The sequence below is a fragment of the Eubalaena glacialis genome, chromosome 8 (genome assembly GCF_028564815.1).
Source record: "Eubalaena glacialis isolate mEubGla1 chromosome 8, mEubGla1.1.hap2.+ XY, whole genome shotgun sequence".
NCBI lineage: Eukaryota > Metazoa > Chordata > Mammalia > Artiodactyla > Balaenidae > Eubalaena > Eubalaena glacialis.
The window spans coordinates 75572655-75595506 of NC_083723.1; the positions used below are offsets into that span (position 1 = coordinate 75572655).

The following is a 22852-nucleotide window of genomic DNA, read 5'->3' on the forward strand; positions in this document are numbered from 1 at the left end:
CCCCTCTGGCTCCTTAGGAAAGGGGTCCTCCTCAGCCTCTCCAAGCCTTAATCTGCCTGGGATGCACATATCCCAAGGGGTTTGGGGAAAACCTTTTAAAAACCCCGCTGGTCCGAGATCAGCAGCAACATCTGAAGCAATAGCGGCAGTGGCAGCACTGGAATATCTGGTCTTTCCAGCTGCCCGGGATTCCCAGCTTGAACTCTTCCTGGAAACGCTTGCTTTCTTCACCGCTTCTCTTGCGCAATCTAGTGGGCCCTCCCTCCGCTCTCCGGCTTCTTATACCGACGACAGCGGCGAACTGCAGCCCCGAGCCTGAACGCCACACAGCGTCCCCTCCCGGCCCGGCACTCCGCGCGCCCCGCCGCAGCCACGCTGGACCACAGCTGCCTGGGAAACACCTCTCCCGCAGGTGGGTCACGCTGCTGCTGGCCTTCGCCTTGTACCTTTCGCCACAGGGCTCCCCTCCCTTATCAGCTTCCGCCCACCTCGAACCCCTGCTTCCAGGACCCCGCTCCGCAAACCTGCTCACCCTGGGAAGAAGGTGCAAGGCCACCCAAGGGTGTGGCCAGATGAGTTAAGCAATTCAACAAGTGGCTTGCTTCCTAGACTTTCATCCCCGGGGTGCAGACGAGACCGAAGGAGAAGACTCGGAGGTTTGGGTTCCTCTCTATATCTTACTTCTGGATAAAGGCAATCTAGATCTGAGTCCGCTTCTTGACCAAGAGCTGAAAATGTGTCCTGAGATCTGCAACCGCTTCCATCCTTGATCTTGATTCCAATGCCCTTCTGCAGTTTAGTGATTAATTGCTTTTCCAGAGAAATATTGTTTGGAATGTAATTGTTTAGAGTAAATAAAGCCTTTGGTTCCCTGTTTGTCCAGAGGCAGCTGGAAGGTAGGTAGTTTTCCCCTCTGGATAGTAATTTAGAAACTTTCTTGAAAAGATGACTGGTGTAAGGGAAAGTGAATTGGATGGAGACTAGGGCAGGGGTGGATTGGGGAATTCTATTCCTAGTTCTAATTAGAAGTTCAGTACCTCAGCCTCAGTTTCCACACATGTAAAATAAAAGGCTCTTGGACCAGAGCAGCCACAAAATCCAACTCTAACAAGGTGAAAACACATGACTAAAGATGTTTGCAGGTTTGAAATACACTGAAAATTTCATCAATGCTGTAAGTGTAACCAAGTAATTACTTTCTTCATAATAATGCAGGTTTCACTTTTATAGGGAAACTACCCAGCTGTGGAGAGATAGTCTTTCCCCACCGAGTATCTAGACTTGTACCACATTTATCATTCAGAGAATACTCTCAGCTTTCCAAACCAATTCTTCAGCCTTGCTGTATGAGAATGTCCTATTCCCTATAAATGGCAGTCATATAAATGTCACTCATATGAAAGAACATTTTTTTCTGATACAGTAGGTGTAATTTTATAAAATGGCACATTTATTTGAAGCAGTAACTTTTTTGCAAGGCCCTGAGTTTTTCAGAATGCTTTGATTTAGCACGGTATGAAATTCTACCTGCCTGTATTCTACCTGCATGGCAAACACTGCCAACCCGGAAAGCAGGATGAAGCACTCCCTGTTTATCAGGCTTCAAGGTTGTATAGGAAAATGGAACATGTGTATGGAGAAATTGGGTCATAGCACTCTGTCCATTTGGCAACATTTATGGTGCTGCCGAAGTTCACACAGCAACTTAAGGTTCAGAAACCAGCATGTTCGAGGCCTGACTCCTAACTTGAGAATGATTTTCGGATTCCTGCCTTGCTTAAGCTTGCTAACTGTTGTTAGAAGTAACCAAATACGTTTTTATAAGCCTGTTCGTACATTGAAGACCTTAAGCCTTGAGCCTTGTTCTGAACAGTTTTAAGAAAAATAGATTCATTTGTCATAGAATTCCAAAATGGAAGAAATCCTGAACAGTCACTCTACATTTCCTCATCTCCTGAAGGACCACCTCACATCACTCTACCATTGTTCATGACATTATTAAAAGGGTGTAGATTCTCTTTTTAAAGTTTCCTGAGTAGTTGATTCTGAAGTCACCCTTAGAAACACATCCAGTGTTTCATGATCCTCACCATCCAGTTATCTTTATAAGTCATTTGCATCTTTTGTCAACTGCTATTTAAAAATTATTTCCTTTTAAAATCTTCACAAAGTCAATAATCTGCTAGCAAAAAAAAAAAAAAAAAAGATATAATCACCTTTCAAACTTGAAGACTTGCCAGGGCAACTTTTAGGTTTCTTCTGGGTTGTCCTCTGAAGACGAAGTCAATTGTTCAGTGTCTGCAACTACATCTACCTATAATTCCTACTCTAAGAATCTAGGACAGGCTGTGGATAGTGAAGTTTTCTGTGTGGGATTTTTTTTGAAGTTGTAGTTAGGCCAGAAGTAATAGAAATAAAGTTTACAAGGCCTCTGAAGTCACCTGTTTGACTCTGTGCTTTGTATGTCCTTCTGTGCTCTGCACATCCAAAGAGAATGGGTCACTAGTTAACTATGAAGACAGTTAACTATGAACAGTTCCACATGATGCATTCAACCTACCATGAATTTTGAATGACTTTTAGGTCATTTCCAAAATGATTTGAATTAACACTTGTTCTTTTGTTGAGAAGAAATCAGACCTGGAAGGAATAAAGCTAAGTAAATAACTAAAGGATAATTAGTGCTGAAAACAATGTATGGTAAGAAAACATACTTGGCCAACATACGTAAGCAATTTGTTCTTCCAAAATCATTACGGAAAAAGGAACAAAGAATGCTTGCAATGTATGAAGATCATCTTTCAGAAATACATCACTGCAAAAAATATGCAATGTTCTACTCAAAGAAGCATTTCCACCCTAATTACCTAGGCAGGACATGACATCCTAATCTGAATGCTTCTCCACATTGTTCTAGAAGAGTGTAGTCTGCCATGTGTAAAAAAGCCTTATCATACTGAACTTTGATGGTTGCATACTTCTGAAAAGTTATTTTGAGGAAAGTATGTTTCTTTGAAATGTAGATTACATGATCAGTCTTCATGTCAGGATGAAGTTAAGTTCACTTTTCATCTTATTAGGAAGGTAAATGTGTGCAAAGGATAATTTTGAAAAGTCAGGAACTATAATTCTGAAAAAAAAGAAAGCTAAGAGGTAACTTAATATAACTATATAGCACTCCTCTTAGAAAGGGGTTATTAGAACACATCTCTTTTACCTTAGCTCCAAATATTGAAGGAAAAAAAATGTCATCAAGCACAGGGCCAAGTGTTCCAACCAGGGTTTCACTGGTGATGGCACAAGCACTGAGAAGCATGGGAATAGGAGGGCGTGGCTAATGGTCCACACTGATTATACATCTTTCATCTATACTTCTCATTTTACAGGGTGTGGAAACAGTTTTGAGCCCAAATTAAACAGTGGCTGAAGCAATTATGCACAGATTTTGGTAAACTTTCTTGTCCTACTTCCCAGGCAGAATAGCTCCCCTCCTCTGTATATGCAACATCTTCACACGTTGTATTGCAGCAGTTTGATTATGTGTCTACATCTTCCCCAACTTGGGAGCCCCTGGAGGACAAGGTCAGTCTAAAGTTTATCACTTTATCCCTCTTGTGTAGCACAGTGCCTGGCTCAGAGAGGATGTTCAATAAATCTGTCAAAAACATGCAATCCTACCAAGACATTGTTGATAACACTAATTTTTATTTTTGAAAGATGCTTATCATTATGGGCGTAGGAGGTTATAAGCATGGATGCCCCCCGAGCTGTACTAGTTAATAGGGTCAAAGTGTCCTGCCCTTTGGGAAGAAGCATGAGATTGCTGTATGCTGTACAGTACATATAAAGTAAGTAGTGGAAATTATTATAACTATTTTTAAAAGGATAAAGAAATTGCAGCAACCTCGGTATTTTTTCTCATTTTAGTAACCCCATTATGTTGCTATCCTGGGTAAGGTTCATAATAAATTTGTACCTATAATACTTTGGAGTTTAATTCATTTTAAAAAGTGACATAATGAGATTAAGGCATTTAACTGAGGTCGTGAAAGTTGGAATATTGAATTTTTAAAGGTTTTAATTAGTTTAACTTAAGTAAAACACTTGAGCCCTTCTTTAATACCTGAAGGCATGGCATAAGAAATGAAGCCTATTGAACAGTTCAAAAGAACTAAGTTACAGCAAATCATTCTTATTATAGAAATGATCATGCTTTTCGTTATTTCTTCTCCGGTACCCAAGTACTAAAATGATTTCTTCATCCTATTCAATTGCCCTGACTTAGGTGGTATGAGATACGGAAGGGGGCTGAGGAGAAAGCAATTAGCAAGTTGGTAAATGGTTCATTGCAGTTAATAATGGTTATCTTCGACTGAGATCCTAAACTGTGCTTTTTTTTTTTTAATGCACATCTGGAAAATTAGAAGATATGTGTTTGGGTTCGATGGTACACAAAGAGGTCCCTGAGGGAACCAAGAGTCTAGCGGTGTCAGACTTACAGCCAAATTCGTGTTAACTCCATGTGTGCAGTGGAGAGGGTCTGGAACATTTGTTGGGGGAGGGAAGCCACATGGATTCTGTTATCATTAAGAACCTAGGAGCCTTCCTAGAAGGAAGGCCTCTAAGGAAAGAGATTTTAAGGCTTAAAGTACAAAGTCAGGATTGGGAAAGTATATCATCCTGTCAGTCCAATTATTTCTCCATTTCCATGGTCACAGGCAGAGTCTTGGGGAGAAGGGGATGAGAGACAGAGAAAGAGTCAGTGGTATGCTGGTAAATGGCTCTCTAAGGCAAAAAAAAAATGTCCTGAATTACAGCATTTGCTGATTTCCATGGTGTGAAAACTCCCACCATGGCTGATTTCAAACTTCCAGCTGGCAAGCCAGCTCTGGTCATACCACACAACTAAAAAGAGCTGAAATTAAATACCTAGGACTTAAAAAGAAGGAGCTGCTTTCACTAAAATATATTTATCAACCAGCACTGCTCTCAGGCTTGTATATCAGAGTATAACACAGGAAGGGGAAAGGCGTTTCAAGGGTACTTTCTCTCCTGGGGTAAGAAATGAAGCAGCTGAAAGGCCAGATCATGGTCGCAGCTCAAGCTAATGGGGTCTTGGCGAACATTAGACGTACTCTGGCCATTGGGAGTCCTTGCCTCCAGAGCCAAATTAGAAATAGAGGAAAACGGTACCCAAAAGAAGATAAAGGAGACTCTATACAGGACATGTAAACCACCCCTAGGAGATTTCTAAAAATGCTAAGGAGATGCTTTGACGCAGATTGGAGTTACCCCATCAGCAGGGTTGGGGGCCAGGGAATGGGATCAGATCCACAGCAAAACTGCTCTATCTCCAAACTGAGTTGGCAGTTATCAATACTAAGATAATTCCCAGTGGCCTCAAGGTGAGGATAAATAACTATTCACAGGAAATTTATTTAAACAAAGTTAATTCTGAAATGATCAAATCACTTCCTAAATATCTCTGACTACAGCAGTCCGAGAAAAGCAAAACCCACTAATGGATACTAAATATTAAGTGGGTTTTTGTGATCACCAGATTACCCAATAAGCAAATGCTCAGGACTTCCCTGGTGGCACAGTGGTTAAGAATCCGCCTGCCAATGCAGAGGACATGGGTTCGAGCCCTGGTCTGGGAAGATCCCACATGCCACAGAGCAACTAAGCCCGTGCGCCACAACTACTGAGCCTGCGCTCTACAGCCTGCGAGCCACAACTACTGAGCCCACACACCTAGAGCCCGTGCTCCGCAACAAAGCGAAGCCACCCTAATGAGAAGCCCACGCACCGCAGGGAAGAGTAGCCTCCACTCACCGCAGCTAGAGAAAGCCTGCGGGCAGCAACAAAGACCCAACGCGGCCAAAAATAAATAAATAAATAAAATAAATTTTTTTAAAAATAAAAAAACTACTTAAAAAAAAAAAAATAAGCAAATGCTCAGGTATTGTGTACGAGTCAAATGCCACCCAGTCAGTGAGATACAGTTGTTTTTCTGATGGTGGCAATCCAGGTCCTGGTTCTCATGCTGAATCTTTGATGAACGACAGATTTATAAGCTGTTCAGGATTCAGAATGCAAACAGAGGTCAAGGTAAATTAACTCAGCCATGACTGAATCCCTGACCTTGCTGTCATGAGCCCCAGCTTTAATCAAATGAACTAACTAGCCTAGACAGGGGATAATAAACCTACATGATAAAATTCTTAGCCAGGGAATCATAAAACAATCTTCATTTATCTTGACAGATGCAGCTGAGATGTAAATGTGAAAACACGTATTAAAAAGATTTTTAGTTGGACCAGAATTTCACCAAAGAACCAATATTTAAAATAAATAAATTTTCTCCTAAAGTACAATTAAAACAGATAATATAGCTCTGCATTACCTTGCTCTCCTGGTATTCATTGGGTGGCAATGAAATGTTACTGACAGAATCATTTTAGCTGCAGCATGTCATGGCTAGTTTTACTTATTAGCAATTCATGCGGATATATATCCCCATAGAATATTAATGTAAAGGTTATATTTAGTTATGCTCTTGTGATTTAATCAGACTGTACAAGTTAAGATTAGCTTCCTTTTGGGTCATTCTATTGGCTAGCATAAAAACTAAGCATCAGTAAATTAGAGTGCTATGAGATACATAACATTTTCTCCCAAAACAATTTAAATAATTAATCAATTTTTCAGCAACTAACCTGCAGTGGTTTCTTTATTTAGATTAAGAGTTTTAAATGATAGATTTATGTCAGTCTATAGCTATTACTGACAGAGCTACTTCTAACTACAAGGCTAAAATAAGAAATGTACTATTATATTTTCAAATAACATATATAGACTGAAGATGGAACTGTCAAAAAAATTAGAAAACTCCATTAATTATGGGCTCATTACATTTTTTGTAAACTACAATCAGTGGTCTTTTTAAACCAAGAGCTTCTGATTTTGCTACAGTAATATATACCTGTTAGTAAAAGAATATGTGCTCAAATGTGAGCATGCTTGCTTTCCCTAAAGAGCCTTGATCTCACTAAATACAGAAATAGCTCAGTGAATAAACTGGATGGGTTCATGTATTATTGTAAGGTTTTTAAAAAAGATTTTTTTTTTTTTACTATTTTTTGCTTTCCAATTGTCCCTGGGATATATTAAAACAAATGCTCTGAATCAGAGGAAGGCTGGCCTACTTGCAGAACTCCCTCCTGCCCCTATGCCTGGTGATTAAAAGAAACATTTGATTGATGGGCTTCAGCTCATTACAAATGTGTTGTCAAGTCATCTAGGGCTTTCAGGTTGAAATTCAGAAGGGATAATAAAACAGAAGGAAGGAATTTTAAAAATCCCTGTTTACAGGCATCAAATTAAAATGAAAAATCCTGTCATGTCGTATAGAGTTTAAAAGTGTCATTTGTGTTCTGACTTCCTGGAGGTGCCAGGCCAGATCACTGGACTTGTGTGCTACAACCCTGACAGAGGGCAGGGGGGTGTCCGGAGAGGGTACTGTAGGAGGAGTTCAAAACCTTGTGTGAACAATCGCTTCAGAATTCAAAGCTGAATTCTCAAAGGGAGAAAGGGGCGGAATGTCTTTAATACTGGTTTCATACGAATGTAAACGGGATGTTGTCTGGCACCGTATGAGAGATGCTATAAAGGAGTGACTGTAGCAGATTCATGGCTGGATTTGATCAAACTATAACTTGTGGCTCATGGAAGACAACTCATCAAAGTTTCCTTAAGGGAGTTGTAGAGCAAAGCCTACCAAGTCTTGTGTCTGGCATCCCTTAACCCTCTCCCATAGGGGGCCTACACACTCTTTTTTTGCCTCCAGTTTTCATAAAAGTAGGAATTCTAGGCTATCAGACCCAGCCAATGGTTACTTAGAGGAAGAAATTGTAAAGCAGGTGAAATGTTTCTGCATCCCCCTACAAGCTCATCCACAGCCTGTTCTTCCTCTGCCTTTTCCCTCCTCACCATCTCTTTCCAAAAAAGATACCCTTATCTTTTCCCATTTCCAGTGGTTCTCAGCTCTGGATGCTCTTTAGAACTGATCTGTTTGGTCTGTTTTTTTAAAAATACAGATGTCTGGGCCCTACCTCAGAACAATTGATTCAGAATCTCAGGAGGTGGTACCTGAGCATTTAATAGCATTGACTTGTTAAGTATAAGCACTTAAAACATGCAAATTTTGTAACGCTGTTGCAACATTTCCAAACAGGGCATTCAGATAGCAAACTAGCAAATGAAGAAGTCCATACCATGGACTCAACACTAAAAAGGAACGAACTATTTACACGAACTATTTACATATGCGCCAACTTGGATGGATCTCAAGGGCATTATGCTAAGTGAAAAAAAGCCAATATGAAAAGGTTGCATTTTGTGTGATTTCATTATATAACATTCTCAAAATGATAAAATTACAAAGTAGAGAACAGATTAATGACTTCCAGGGGTTGGGGCTGGAGACAGAGAGGGGGATAAGTATGACTATAAAGGGGTAGTGATGGAATAGTTCTGCATCCTGATTGCAGTAGTGGGTACCTGAACCCACACAAGGGATAAAATGACAGAGAATTATACACACCCAATGTCCTGATATCAGTTTCCCAGTTTTGATATTGTACTCTAGCTATATAAAATGTAAACGCTGGAGGAAATGATAAAGGATGCACAAGGACCTCTTGTACTAGCTTTAAACTTACTGTGAATCTATAATTATTTTAAATAAAAAGGTTTCTTTGCTTGTTAAATACAAGCGTTTAAAATGTGAAATGTTTGTATTCCATTAGGACATTTCCATCTTTTTCATATGCTAGAATCCTCTAAAGTTGGAACTGGTCTGGGCCTCTCTGACCTCTGACCTCTGGGAGATGAGAGAAGTAAAAGCACAAGCCAGACTGGCCCTAACATCCTCATGGGATACCTAGTTGGGAACATCCAGCGGAATGCTGCCTTAGGTTCCCAGAACCCGGGGTGGGATCTGCAGACAGAGGGACCTGATGGGCGAGACTCTACATGACCCACACCAGTACCACTTCATCACACACGCACATGCGCGCGCGCACATACACACACACACACACACGCTTATGCTTCTTGGTGGCTGCTACCATGGCCCTCACAGTTGTCTCTGCCACCTTTGCATCTGCATCATTGGTTGCCAATCTCTAATCTATACAAACACTCTTGCGGGGTCGCTTTACCTGTCTTGGCCTCCCTCTCTGGGAGATGCTTCCACAGGAGGCAAAACCTGGAGATTTTCCAAACCAGGGGATAGTCTTGTTTTGCTTCCTGTTACATAACTGAGGTTTGGAAAGCGCTGAAGGAAGGAGAGGAGACCACTATGCCATAACCATCTTACCTCAACTTTCCCTTAATAACTCCGCTTCCTGTTTACCACCTTTCTTATTTTCTTTATTCCTTCCATCCTACATCTACGAATAAAAGAGGACTAGGAAAGTTTTTTTCCAAGTCTTTGAACAAGAAACCTTACTACCTCCATAAATCCATGTTTATACATGGGAGTTATTTTGAGTTACAAATAGTCTGAAATGATTGTAACTTCCTTCTTTACCTAGTACTTACTGTAAAATACACCCTCAATGAGATCTCCCTTGTGGTTTAGAGTGTGCATACATCTCATTTTCATGAACATCTATTATTAGGATATTTTTTCCAAGAGTGCTAAATCAAATTCTTCCAAAGAACTAGCTAACTTTTTTATTTTTTACATGTTATTTCATCATCCCAGTTGTAACCTGAGGTCTGATCATTTTTCTTCTACCATAAAAAGATAATAATAATCAAAATAGTGTATTATCCTGGGTTGATTTGCAAGCAGAGCCTGTGACAAAGGCTTGTGTGCAGATAGTTTATTATGGAAGTGATTCCAGGGAGCAGGAGTGAGGGGCAAGGGGCTTAAACCAGGGAACATGCGAAAGACAGGACAAGAGCCTATTAAATTGGCCACTGTTACAGATGAGTGGTACTCTATTCCTCTGGGACTTTCATAGGAGCCTTATGAAATGTGTGAGAACTGTGTTGCAGAAGATGAAAGGGGAAGCACTTATCCATGGAGTCCTGTGCCCCGTTGTCTATGATGGGGCCATGGGCTGTACATGTCTGAGTGCCAAACAGGCACAGGTATCAGAGAAGCCCAGGGCAAGGATCAAGAGATAAAAGATCTAGAGCCCCAAAGTGAGCCTCTGTTAGGCAGTGGGAACCGAGCAGAGCTCAGTTATTGCCCAAGGACTGGAAATAGAACCAGGTGGGTTTGAAGGGGAACTCAAGATGTGTGTGACACAATTATCAACCTTATAACTTCTATAACTTGATACGGCATAACTGACTGCCCAATGGAATCACTGTATTTCTTTCTATTAACTTCACCAGTGATATTTTAATATCTCCTTACTGTTTTTGTATCTTCAGTTTGCCTCTGAAGATTTAAGAGGGAAAATAAATTTTAATGCTTGGGATAACAGCCCAAGTGTGTTATATTGGATTGCCAAGCTGCATTTTAAGGGGGAAATATTAAAATAAAACGTGAAAGAATTACAAATGAGAGAAATTCACACTTGAGCTGTTTTTACATCTGTGTTTTGATAAATTCATAGGCTCTGGAGCCGTTTTATATAAGGTTTTATTTATGAGAAATAAGTGGGGAAAGCAGAAGCTTCTCAAGAATTATTGAATACTATTTCAGGTAAATTTTATATATTCCAATAATCACAGTTATAGAAGCATAATTAACCCTTAATTTATAGAATTTATATAAAGACTACATTAATTAGATCATTAATAGACTGATTAATTATAGCATATTAAATACTCTCCTAATAATAGCCAGCTTATTGAGTACTTACTAAGTCTCAGGAATTGTTCTAAGATACATTAAGTCATCTGATCCTCACAATGCCTCTAGAGTAGGTACTACAGATCTCTCATTTTAAAGTTGATGAAACTGAGACACAAAGAGTTTAACTTACCCAAGGTCACACGGCCAGTAAGTGGAGCAAAAAATACTAGTGTAGTGTAGTTAATATCTTCATTTTTTTCAAAAAAAGTCTATGACAGGTTAGAATAGATGAATGTAGGGGCCACGTGGTCAAAATAAAGTCTGGACTCTCTCTCTGCAATGATTAAGGTAATCCAAATGACAATATGTCAGTAAAGACATCATCCATTTCATTGCAGGACACAGGCAACTTTGCCAAATCTATATTTTGCTTGCAAATGTTCATCCCAATATAGGAGATAGAAAAATAATATATTAGGATAAAGAATGGAGAAAAAGTGAGGGAATAGCCAGGCACACTGGTATTCTTTCGATACACTCACAAACCAGTTCTACGAAGTAGAAAAATTAAGGCATCATTCAGCAGTTTAGGGTTTGAGTTATAACAATTAGTTGTTAACTGATTAGCAATATAATAGAATTTGCTACACTAGTTTACATTTGTAGATGCTGCTAAGAGTTTTTCAAAGGGACAGCTGTGTTTCCATATGATAGGCCCTGATCATATCCAGGTGCTTTCCCATATAAGGTCATTTCCTGCTCTGATAAAGTTCAGGATATCAGTCACTAGCTAGTTTACAAAATGATTCACTTGTTGTGCTTAATTAAATTATTCAAAGAGTTTCTGTGGAAGTACAGAGAAGTCTTGTATTTCTTGTCCCTTTTCTCCATGACTTCTGACTACTTACAAATGTCTGAATGGTCTGCTTTTGATATAGATACACACCTTCGGATAAGCTCAGGTAAGAATTCCTTTTCTCTAATTTGAAAAGATACATGCACCCCAATGTTCATAGAAGCACTATTTACAACAGCCGAGATATGGAAACAACCTAAATGTCCATCGACAGATCAATGGATAAAGAAGATGTGGTATATATATCTATACAATGGAACATTACTCAATCATAAAAGAGAATGAAATAATGCCATTCGCAGCAACATGGATGGACAAAGAAAATATCATACTAAGGGAAGTAAGTCAGACAGAGAAGGACACACATCATATGATATCACTTATATGTGGAATCTAAAAAAACATGATACAAATAAACTTATTTACAAAACAGAAATAGACTCACAGACATAGAAAACAAACTTATGGTTACCAAAGGGGAGGGGATAGCGGGGGCGGGGGAGACAAATTAGGAGTTTGGAATTAACATATACACACCACTATATATAAAAAATGTAAACAATAAGGACCAACTGTATAGCACAGGGAACCATTTTCAATTGAAATAACCTATAATGGAAAAGAATAGGTTATTGAAATAACCTATAATGGAAAAGAATCTGAAAAAGAATATATATATACATATATATATATATATGTATAATTGAATCACTTTGCTTACCCCCAAACTAACACAACATTGGAAATTAACTATACTTCAAGAAAAACAAACAAAAAACAGGTGTTTTCCATGGGCTAAAATGGAAAGGGCAAATTTCTGAAATCCTATTGAAAAGGTGCAATCTTCATATGCTCTACAATCTGCATGAAATTCACCATGCTGGAAGGGAAGAGTGATTAGGTCTGGTTTGAAATTCCTCATCAAATTCACGAAGTTTTACTTTAAACCCATTTGGGTGGAAGAAGTAATGTCCTTACAACACCTTCCCCCACTTCTCTGCTTCACCGTACTCCTCCCTAACGCCCAGTGCTCAGTCTGTACTCACTCAGCTTCCTCCTCGTCATGCACCTCATGCTGTGCCTGGCACACAGAGGAAACCGCTGCTTCCAGCGCCGACATTCCACCCTTCTAATATGATCCCACAAATATTTATCAAGAAGTGCCTGGTCCATCACAGGCAGTGCTCTTTCTTAGCACTGAGGATGCATCACTGAACACAAGAGACTACACACACACACACACACACACACACACACACACACACACACACACACCCCAAAAAAAGATTAAAAGTTTAAACTAAATGCTAAATATTGGGAAGAGAAAATTTGTTGAGAAAAATCCAGTACTGAAAGAAGAAATAATATTCTTTGAAAGTGGAGAGAGTATCCTAGATTATTTTATTAGATCATGAAAACTTCAAGATCTTTAAATTTCAAAAGCTTAAAAAGCAACACAATCACATGGTTTATAACAGTATCTCAGTTTAGTTTTTCCCTGCATTTCTTTTACTTTGGGTAAGATTAAGAAATCTTTTACTATATTGAAAAGTCATATTTCTCTAGGATGAACTAGCATCTCATTTTCTTTTGCCCTGTTGTCTAATGGGCAAATTTTTTATTGGTTTGTATGAGTAAAAAATGTTTTTCCAGTTTGATTATCTTGTGACTTCACTTATCATGATTTTTTGCTTCGCAGGTATTATTTATTTTTATGTAATCACATTTGTCCCTTTATTCTTTAATGGTTTCAAGGATTTGTGATATAGGAAAAGGGCCTTTCCCCTCTAAGGTTATAAAAGAATTCTCCATGGCCTCTTCTAGTTCTATTATAGTTCCATTTTTTAAAAAAATATATTTAAATCATTAATATATTTTAAATTTACCTTGGGGAGGAGTGTGAGGTATAGATTAAACTTTTTCTTCCAACTGGCTATTTAGATAGATACTTTGGCTATTTAAATAGATACTTTGTATGTTAAGGAAATATCTATTTGTTCCTTTTTAAATATGAATCAAGAATAAATGTCAGTTTTTTTTTAGGTTTTTTTTATTGAAGTATAGTTAATTTACAATGTTGTGTAAATTTCTGGAGACATATAGGTTCTTGATCTTTTAGTATACATAAATATGGCCACATTTTTCTCCTTAATCTTCTAATATGGTGAGTTCTATTAAGATTTTCTAATACTGAATTTACAGAACTAATCTTTACATTCCTAGAATAATCCCATTTGATCAATGTGCACTGTCTCTTAACACGCTGCCAGATTCTGTTGGGTAATTTGGGATTTTTGTATCACTAAACATAAATGAATTGGTCTGTAATTTCCTTATTACTGCATTCTTTGTCAGATTTTGCTCTTGAGAACTTTAGGAACTGTTAAGTGTTCAATAAATGCAGTATCATTGTGATACATGTCCATAGTTTAAGACAGCAACCAGTAAGCATCTTGGGTTTTTACTGAATTTCTTTATCCAATAGAAGATTTTGTTAAATAAGGCATATGAGACATATATACACTAATTTGTATAAAATAGATAACTAATAAGAACCTGCTATATAAAAAAAATTAAAATAAAATTGAAAAAAAATAAAGACATATGAGAATGTATGAGACAGTTTTTACTCCTTCCAAATTTTGTAGGGAATATGCTTGAGATAACTCAGTAAAAGATTAAAACAACATCAGTCAATCACTGCTTCCTGGATATAATTCTCATTAATTTTTCCCAGAACATTCATATTTTGTTGGGTGTTTGCATTATTATCTTTCAGTTATGGAGAAAACTACAGATGTACTTCCTCTCACTATGAATTCTTCAGAGAAGCAAGAGACTGTATGTATTTTTGGAACTGGAGATTTTGGACGATCACTGGGACTTGAAATGCTCCAATGTGGTTATTCTATTGTTTTTGGAAGTCGAAACCCCCGGATGTCCAGTCTGCTGCCCAATGGTGCAGAGGTCCTGAGCTACTCAGAAGCGGCCCAGAAATCTGACATTATAATCATAGCAATCCACAGGGAACATTACGATTTTCTCACAGAATTAACTGAGGTTCTCAATGGGAAAATACTGGTCGACGTCAGCAACAACCTCAAAATCAAGCAGTATCCGGAATCGAACGCAGAGTACCTTGCTCAGTTGGTGCTGGGAGCCCACGTGGTAAAAGCATTTAACACCATCTCAGCCTGGGCTCTCCAGTCAAGGGCACTGGATGCAAGTCGGCAGGTAAGATTAAATGATAAATTTACACTCCATCTTTAAAAAGTGAATGTTTTAATATGTGCTTACCTCAAAGATTCCAAAACATAATTCCAAAAGAAAACATTTCATTCTACTAATATGTGCCATGAATAACTTTCTTGGGCTTGACCAAGTAGGGTAACCAATTGTAGTGATTTATTTAGCACTGTCTACACCCTCAGCTTTTAGCTTGATGGAACCCAATGGTGTCGGTCTCTGGAGCCCTCTTGTCAGTACTAGAAAATAACACTGCTAAATTGTTGGTGGGTATCCCTTCCACTCCCATTACCTTGTATGAAATGGGTTCCATCTGTTCATTGAGATTAAAAGCAATCCATAAGTGATACGGCACCCAAGAATACAGGAGACCAAATTGTTTGCATTGTGGAGAACCAAGTCTTATCATATCAGTGTGATATGCTTACAGCCACGCTCAACTTAAAACCCTGGTACTTAACTATCCAACACACATGTGCAAGTCTAAACCATCATCTTGTTAAATATGTCCTTTCTACAGCCTTGTTTGAAAAGCAGTTAACTACCATATGGCATTGTCTTGCACAGTGCTTATACAGACTTTCAAAATAATTACTGAAGAAAGAATAAATACAAAATGAATTATTTTAACCCAGGTGTTTGTCTGCGGAAATGACAGCAAAGCCAAGCAAAGAGTGATGGATATTGTTCGTAGTCTTGGACTTACTCCATTGGATAAAGGATCTCTCATGGCAGCCAATGAAATTGAAAACTACCCACTGCAACTATTTCCAATGTGGAAGTTCCCCTTCTATTTGTCTGCTGTTCTGTGTGTATTCTTCTTTTTCTACTGTGTAATAAGAGAAGTAATCTACCCTTATGTTTATGAAAAAAAAGATAGGACATTCCGCCTGGCTATTTCTATTCCAAATCGTGTCTTTCCAATAGCAGCACTTACACTGCTGGCCTTGGTTTACCTCCCTGGTGTTATTGCGGCCATCCTGCAGCTGTACCGAGGTACAAAATACCGCCGATTCCCAGACTGGCTTGACCACTGGATGCTTTGCAGAAAGCAGCTTGGCTTGATAGCACTGGGATTTGCCTTCCTTCATGTCCTCTACACACTTGTGATCCCTATTCGTTATTATGTACGATGGACATTGACCAACAGAACCATTGCCCAGGTAAATCTCTACTCATTTGTATTCTCCTATTTTTTAAATCAAAGAGCAATCCTGCTACATCATATTCCACTTCACAGTTATAGAAAATCACTCTTCTAAGCATCTTTGTTTTTTAAAGTAGCTGTAATTAGACACCTCATGCTTGTTTTGGGGGGTTTGTTGTTTTGTTTTGTTTTGTTTTTTACTGAATCTGGTTGAAATCTCATACAACTATTGAGAATGAAAGGTAGATTCCCAGGTCCACTTGGGTCCATATCTGTATTCCCAGGACTCACTGAGATACTGACAAACTAACAGATTTGGAGGCTGAGGAAAACCTAATGAACCTACGTGAGTTAGTTCAATAATTGGAAGCCAAGGTGTTTTCAAGTTTCTATTTTTATGCATGCTACTTCCTTTTGGAAGTCAAAACCAACCATCTTATAAGTGAGGGGGCTGCCCAAACATGTGTCATAGGAATGTAAACAAATTCACAAAAGGGTGCTTATAACTCCATTAATGTTTGACTTGTGGGATGCTGTCCTCAATAACTAGAAAACTAAACAATTCTGAGCAAATGTCAAATACTATATTCTGCATAGTCAAAATATTCAGAGAGAATCAGCTCAGGGAGTCTTAAAGCAGTCCCAGAGGAAGTTCTATACATCAGTTCTAGTTTGGAAATAATTGATTTTGATCAATCTTACTGCAGTCTCAAAGGGCTGGGTCTGTGGATTTCTCTACATTATTTCCCTAACAAATACATGGGATGTCCTTGGGTAAGAGTCATGTTACAGGGGCCAGATTTCTCTCAAGATGTGATGCAACAGACTTGATGCTATATTACAACATAAAAAACATGAAAGAACTCAAAATTCATGTGTGTGAATAATCAGCATATAAAGCAGGAAAACAGAATCCTGATGTAATCATTTGAGAACATCAATTTTTGCTTGGGGAACAAGAAGCCATATGGTAAAGAAGGTTTAAGTAAATGCTTATTTTGTTTTAGGATTTATAGGGTCAATTAAAACTCTCTATACAACTCCTGGAGTCAACTATATTATTAATACAGTCCCAATAGAACCAATTACTTTTTCTATCAAAAAATATAATATCTAAGTGTATTTTTCTAAGTGTAATTATTTTCAGTGATTGTTAAGAAATGTTATACAATTTTCCTTGAGCAAAGAAACCATGCAGAGGTATTTTTTCATCCCCTTAAAAGTTTGGGCAGTTTGTAAAAAATGGAAGTTTTAAAAATTGCTTATAACTTTTCTTAGGCAATAGCCAAGAAAGAAAGTCCATTTAGTACCTCTACTGCCTGGCTCAGCGATTCATACGTCGCTATGGGAATGCTTGGATTTTTCCTGTTTGTACTCCTGGGAATCACTTCCTTGCCATCAGTTAGCAACATGGTCAACTGGAGAGAGTTCCGATTTGTCCAGGTAAAGGACTTCACGATTTAATCTACTTTACAGTGCAAAATGATTCTGGCTTTACAAATATTCTCATTTTTCTCTTATACCCTGCATAAATTTTCATTTTACTCCATCACTTCCCTAGCAATCTCATAAAAATAGCAACTGAAACAAGTTCAAATTAGAAAAGGCTAAACTCTGGTACCAAAAGGCAGATTCCATAATGGTTTAATTTCCTAGCAGGGCATCCCTTGCCAAGATTCTTGACCACTCCCAGAGCCACAGCTAAGAGTATAGCGTGAAAAGCACCAACTACTATTAAATTCTGTGTGTGGAGATGTACTAGGTGCAAGGTGGAGAGAAACCCAAACACAAAATTTCTTCTTCTGAAAACCAACTTTAGAATATGGACTTATTGATATGAAAAGGCGTATAATGAAATGATCTTTAAAACCTTCAAAGCAAGATACACTAGACTGTCATCACACCAGATTCAACGCTGGTCTGTAAGAGGGAAAATCGGTTTTTCCACACATCGACCACCAGATACCTCATTAAAAGCAGCTGGTAACTAATCTTACAGACCAGTGGTCTTCAAAGTGTGGTACCTGGACCAGCAGTGGCAGCGTCACCTGGGGTCATGTTAGATACAAATCCCCCGGCCCCACCCAGACCTGAATGAATCAGAAGCTCTGGAGGTATGGCCCAGCAGTTTGTTTTCACATGCCCTCTGGGTGATTCTGATGCATGTTCCTTGTGAACCAGTATAACAAAATAGACTATTAGTAACTGAAATCAGATTTGAACTTTATAGAACAATTTGAATTTCAGAAGTCTTGCAGTTTCTCCCAGGGACCAAATGCAGTCAACATTTTCTCATGTTTACACCTTTATTCAAGACATTAAGACGGAAATAAACATTGAGCTTTGTATTTAGGCCAAAACAAACAACCAACCAAAAGTAAAGTTTGCTAATTGCTCTTTATTGTGACAGAATGTAGCTAGCATCTGCTCTTAGTCAGCAACATATACTAATGTGGTGCTTCTTGAGGACATACTGTATCTTACTCATCTCTGGCCTCCAGAAAAGGTGATTCCGGAAAGTTTTACCATTGAAGAAGAAGGTACCTTATTTATTCTAATGCAAAAGAATTTACTCCTGGGAATCTTTCCTAACCTAATCTTTCCCAGTTAGGTTAAGATGAAACCACCATGTCATTTGCAAGCACAGTCTTTTTATTTATTTATTTATTTATTTATTTATTTATTTATTTATTTATTTATTTACTTGGCTGCGTTTTTTTTCTTTTTTTTGGTCTTCATTGCTGTGTGCAGGCTTTCTCTAGTTGCGGCGAGCGGGGGCTACTCTTCGTTGCGGTGTGTGGGCTTCTCATTGCGGTGGCTTCTCTTGTTGCGGAGCATGGGCTCTAGGCGCGTGGGCTTCAGTAGTTGTGGCACATGGGCTCAGTAGTTGTGGCGCACGGGCTTAGTTGCTCCACGGCATGCGGGATCTTCCCCGACTAGGGCTAGAACCCATGCCCCCTGCATTGGCAGGCAGATTCTTAACCACTGTGCCACCAGGGAAGCCCAGCACAGTCTTTTTTTAAATGATATACTGATCATCCTGAAGGAGAGTTAATGTTTTTTCAGTACTTAGCAGTGTTCTAAATATTACAGGTTTCAAAAGCTTGCGGCTTTGACAAATACCCTTCATTGGCTTACAGTGTAAACAGTGTTAATGTATATGTTTTTGTTTCTTGCTTATAGTCCAAACTGGGTTATTTGACCCTGATCTTGTGCACAGCCCACACCTTGGTGTACGGCGGAAAGAGATTCCTCAGTCCTTCAAGCCTCATCTGGTATCTTCCTTCAGCCTACGTGATAGCACTGATCATCCCTTGCACGGTGCTGGTGATCAAGTTCATCCTCATCCTGCCATGTATAGACAAGACCCTTACACGGATCCGCAAGGGCTGGGAAAGGAACCCGAAATTCTCAGAATCAGCATTGAATGGAAAAACAGATATTTAAAGCAAAGTTCAGTTCACCTGGACTTCTTAACTATGGTGTTGTATGTTTAGAGAATAATAATGGGTGCAGTGAAGAAAGCGTTTTTCTCCCACCACGGGCTGAAGCTTGTGAACAGAGAAAGAAATCATGCCTGACTTTGAGAAATGGACACCGTTTGATCTCAGGCCGGTGTTGAATCGGTGTTGGCCACTGCCTCTCCTTTTGCTGGAGGTGGGGGTGGTGCTGAGATCGTGATTAGCTTTGTGGTTTCACACTAGGAAGCTTCTTTGTTGTGGGCAGCATGCATGACCTAATGTCTTGCAAAATCTAGGGGAAGTCCATGCACTTTCCTTCTCTGGATCAAGGACAGAGAGGAGTGAAAGAGAAAACAGTAAGATGGTGGCCACTGATCAAGGCTTTATTAGATATGTCTGAAGAAGAGGGCTGAGGAAGTAAAAGGAATGAGATTTTTGGTTTGGTTTTTGGCAGTGCAGGTTATCATAAATATTGCCATGGTGAATTCTGTAGTTGCGTGTGCTCTTTTATTTTGCTACCAATATGGATGTGTAGTGTGGGGAATTATGTTATAAAACAATAAAAATATCACAGTTGATTGGAAGTAATCATGGGTTGGATATATAAAAATCTATATCATAAGATATAGATCCTTCCTCTACAAAGGAATAGGTATAGGAAAGATTGAGTTAAAAATGAGGGATACCCACTTGGATTTTCTCAATGTACAATAAGCAAAGAAGAGCTGATAAAAGCCCTTGTGCAAAAAGTTCAAATAAACCAAAATTTAAATAAATTTTGTAAAGTTGCACTTTACAGGTATTGGCATTGTTCAGGTTTGGTATTGTTTAGGTTTTGTGGTATGCTTTGTAAATAATATATTCCAAATTTTGTTCAACATTAATCATCTATGAAATGCATTTCTAGTATAAAAAAGTAGCTTCTGTTGTTTGTCATAGTTTGTTGTCAATTTAAGCAGTGAAATTAAATGAATAATGAAAGTGTAAGTTGGACCGATACATAGATGAGAGAGAATTATAGTGTCTTAGGGGAGAGAGGTGTGAGCAGTAGTTGTAATAGGAGACTTGGTTCTTTCTCAGATCCTTGCTGGAAGGCAGGATGGTTCTCTCTGCTTTTGTGTGCTGATGAGGCCATTTCCAAGACGACCTTCAGCAGGATTAGCCTTCCTGGCTCACACGTGGAGCTGAGAGGAGCCTTATGTGTGACCTTCGCACACTGAAATAACCAAAAGGCTTCGGGTTTGACATTTTTCTGCCTGCTCCACAAAGCCCATTTCTTTTACTTTTTAATTTTATTATCATATATTCTATATGACCTTATATAAAATGATTAAAATATATTAAAACATCACCCACAATCCAGGATATTTTTCTATAAAACTTTTTGAAAATAGTTCTACCTATACTGTATATTCAATTTTGTACCCGTCCTTTTTCACTTAATATATCATGGCTTTGTCTGCTTACTTACACGGTATATGTATTGAATCAGTGGCTGCATAATATTACATCAAATACGCATTTATTTAACCACTGCCCTAATTCAACATTTAGGTTATATCCATTTTTTACTAAAACAACATTTCAGAGGATATCTTGGCACGTACAATTTTTCCATATTTTAAATTACTTCCTCAGAATACTTGCAAAGAATTGGGATTAAAAAGTAAAGAACTTTTAATAGCATTGGATACATATTGCCAAATTATTTCTAAAGTCAATACCATTGGCACTGAATGAGGGTGCTGGTTTCATTATACCCTACCAGATTTTGTTTTTTATTTCTATTTGTGTTAATGAGAAGATACACAGAATATATACTCCATTACTTTATTCTTGATCCACCCAAGCAAGGATACAAAAAAGCTTGTGACTTTGAGCAGAGCTGTGGTGTGTGGTGCTGACCCGAGAGCATCAGTGAGAAAGGCAGGGAAATTGTCACTACTCATCCCTCTATTTTATGCAAAACGGCCAAGTATTCTAGGGTTGGCAGCTGCTTTTTGGCTAGAGAATTGGTTGATTAAAGATTAAGTACTATCCAGGCTGATCTAAAAAAAGCCTTTGGGATTAACCATGCTCCTTTTTGGGTAAAAGAGTAAAGTTTTTACTGGCTACATGGTTTATTAGTAAAAATAGAAAATGCCACTCTTAGGTTAAAAAAAAAAAGCTTACCTAGAGTAAAAAGAATTCTACTTTTATAACCTAGTAAAAATGCTCTACGTGGGTACTTCACAAAAGCCATCCAGGAAGCCAGACGTTACAGAGCGCCCCTGGTGTTTTGGCGTCACAGTGCATTGCTGGGCATGACCCTCAGCCTCATCCACAAGGGCTCCAAGCCCCACCAGCTGACCAGAGAAGCCAATTCCCTCCTTTCGCCCCTCCCAATATCCCTCCCTTCCCAAACCATCAAACCAATGTGCCCATCCTAACACAGCTGACTCCCCCAGTTTACTTAAGGTGGAAAGAATGAGTTTGAAACAGATAGAAATAGGTATGTTGGGTGAACTATATTCCTTTTAACTGTTCCAAACTATTCTTCTACATTAAAAAGTGAGACTAAACTTCCTTACTGCTGGTATGTTTCCTGTATTCTAGAAAAATTTTTATGACATCATATACCTTTTATTTTTTGTATGTTTTCCCCATATTAAGGGATGACTGCTTCTGTAAAATCTTTCTAGTTTTGTAATCATTCTGGTTTTGACTCATCAGCATTCCAAAGAAAGTGATTGAAAGGTTTTGAATCACAGTAGCTCCAGCATCTGGAACTAAAAATAGTTCCTTTCAGAGATAAGGAAAAGGAGAGGCAGTACAGGGGTTGCAAAGCACATTAGCGGATTTGCAGCTTCATGTGACACATGCTTGCACCCAGCGGGGTGATGCATTTCAACATCCTGCACGTTTCAGTTTTACCCTCAGAGAAGGGAAAACATCAGCTGGCCAAACAGGGGTAGGGGTAGACTATCCCACACTGGACTTTTGTGGAAGAAAAAAAAGGCTTTCCTTCCTCCCTCCAGATGGATGCCACCCGGACAGGGCAAATGCCTTAATGGGTAGACTGATTTCAAGTTGGATTTCAACCTGTGGGACCCGACATGAAATGCCCTGGACAACTGAACAGCTGCAGCCCTGATGGGTGTTATCATTCTTTTGAAAACAAAATAAAAACAGATAAATAAAGAGAGGGCCGGCAACCTGAAGTAAGCTAGAAGCAGAGAGAACGAAGTCCCTATTCGAAAGCTACTTCAGTTAGAAATTGCGTTCAAGAGCTCTTCATGCATTTATTGTTCAGGGATCACAGAAGAGCCATGATAACGATGAGT

General features: G+C 38.8%; 1 protein-coding gene across 1 annotated transcript; it reads left to right on the plus strand.

The window, feature by feature from the left end:
• The first annotated feature begins 345 nt into the window (after positions 1 to 345).
• Positions 346 to 19543, plus strand: STEAP4 (STEAP4 metalloreductase). Its single transcript, XM_061197834.1, has 5 exons — positions 346 to 412; positions 14455 to 14909; positions 15557 to 16084; positions 17347 to 17511; positions 19252 to 19543. Exons 2-5 carry the CDS (start codon positions 14457 to 14459, stop codon positions 19513 to 19515), a joined length of 1410 nt encoding a protein of 469 aa, XP_061053817.1. The 5' UTR covers positions 346 to 412; positions 14455 to 14456; the 3' UTR covers positions 19516 to 19543.
• The last annotated feature ends 3309 nt before the right edge of the window (positions 19544 to 22852 follow it).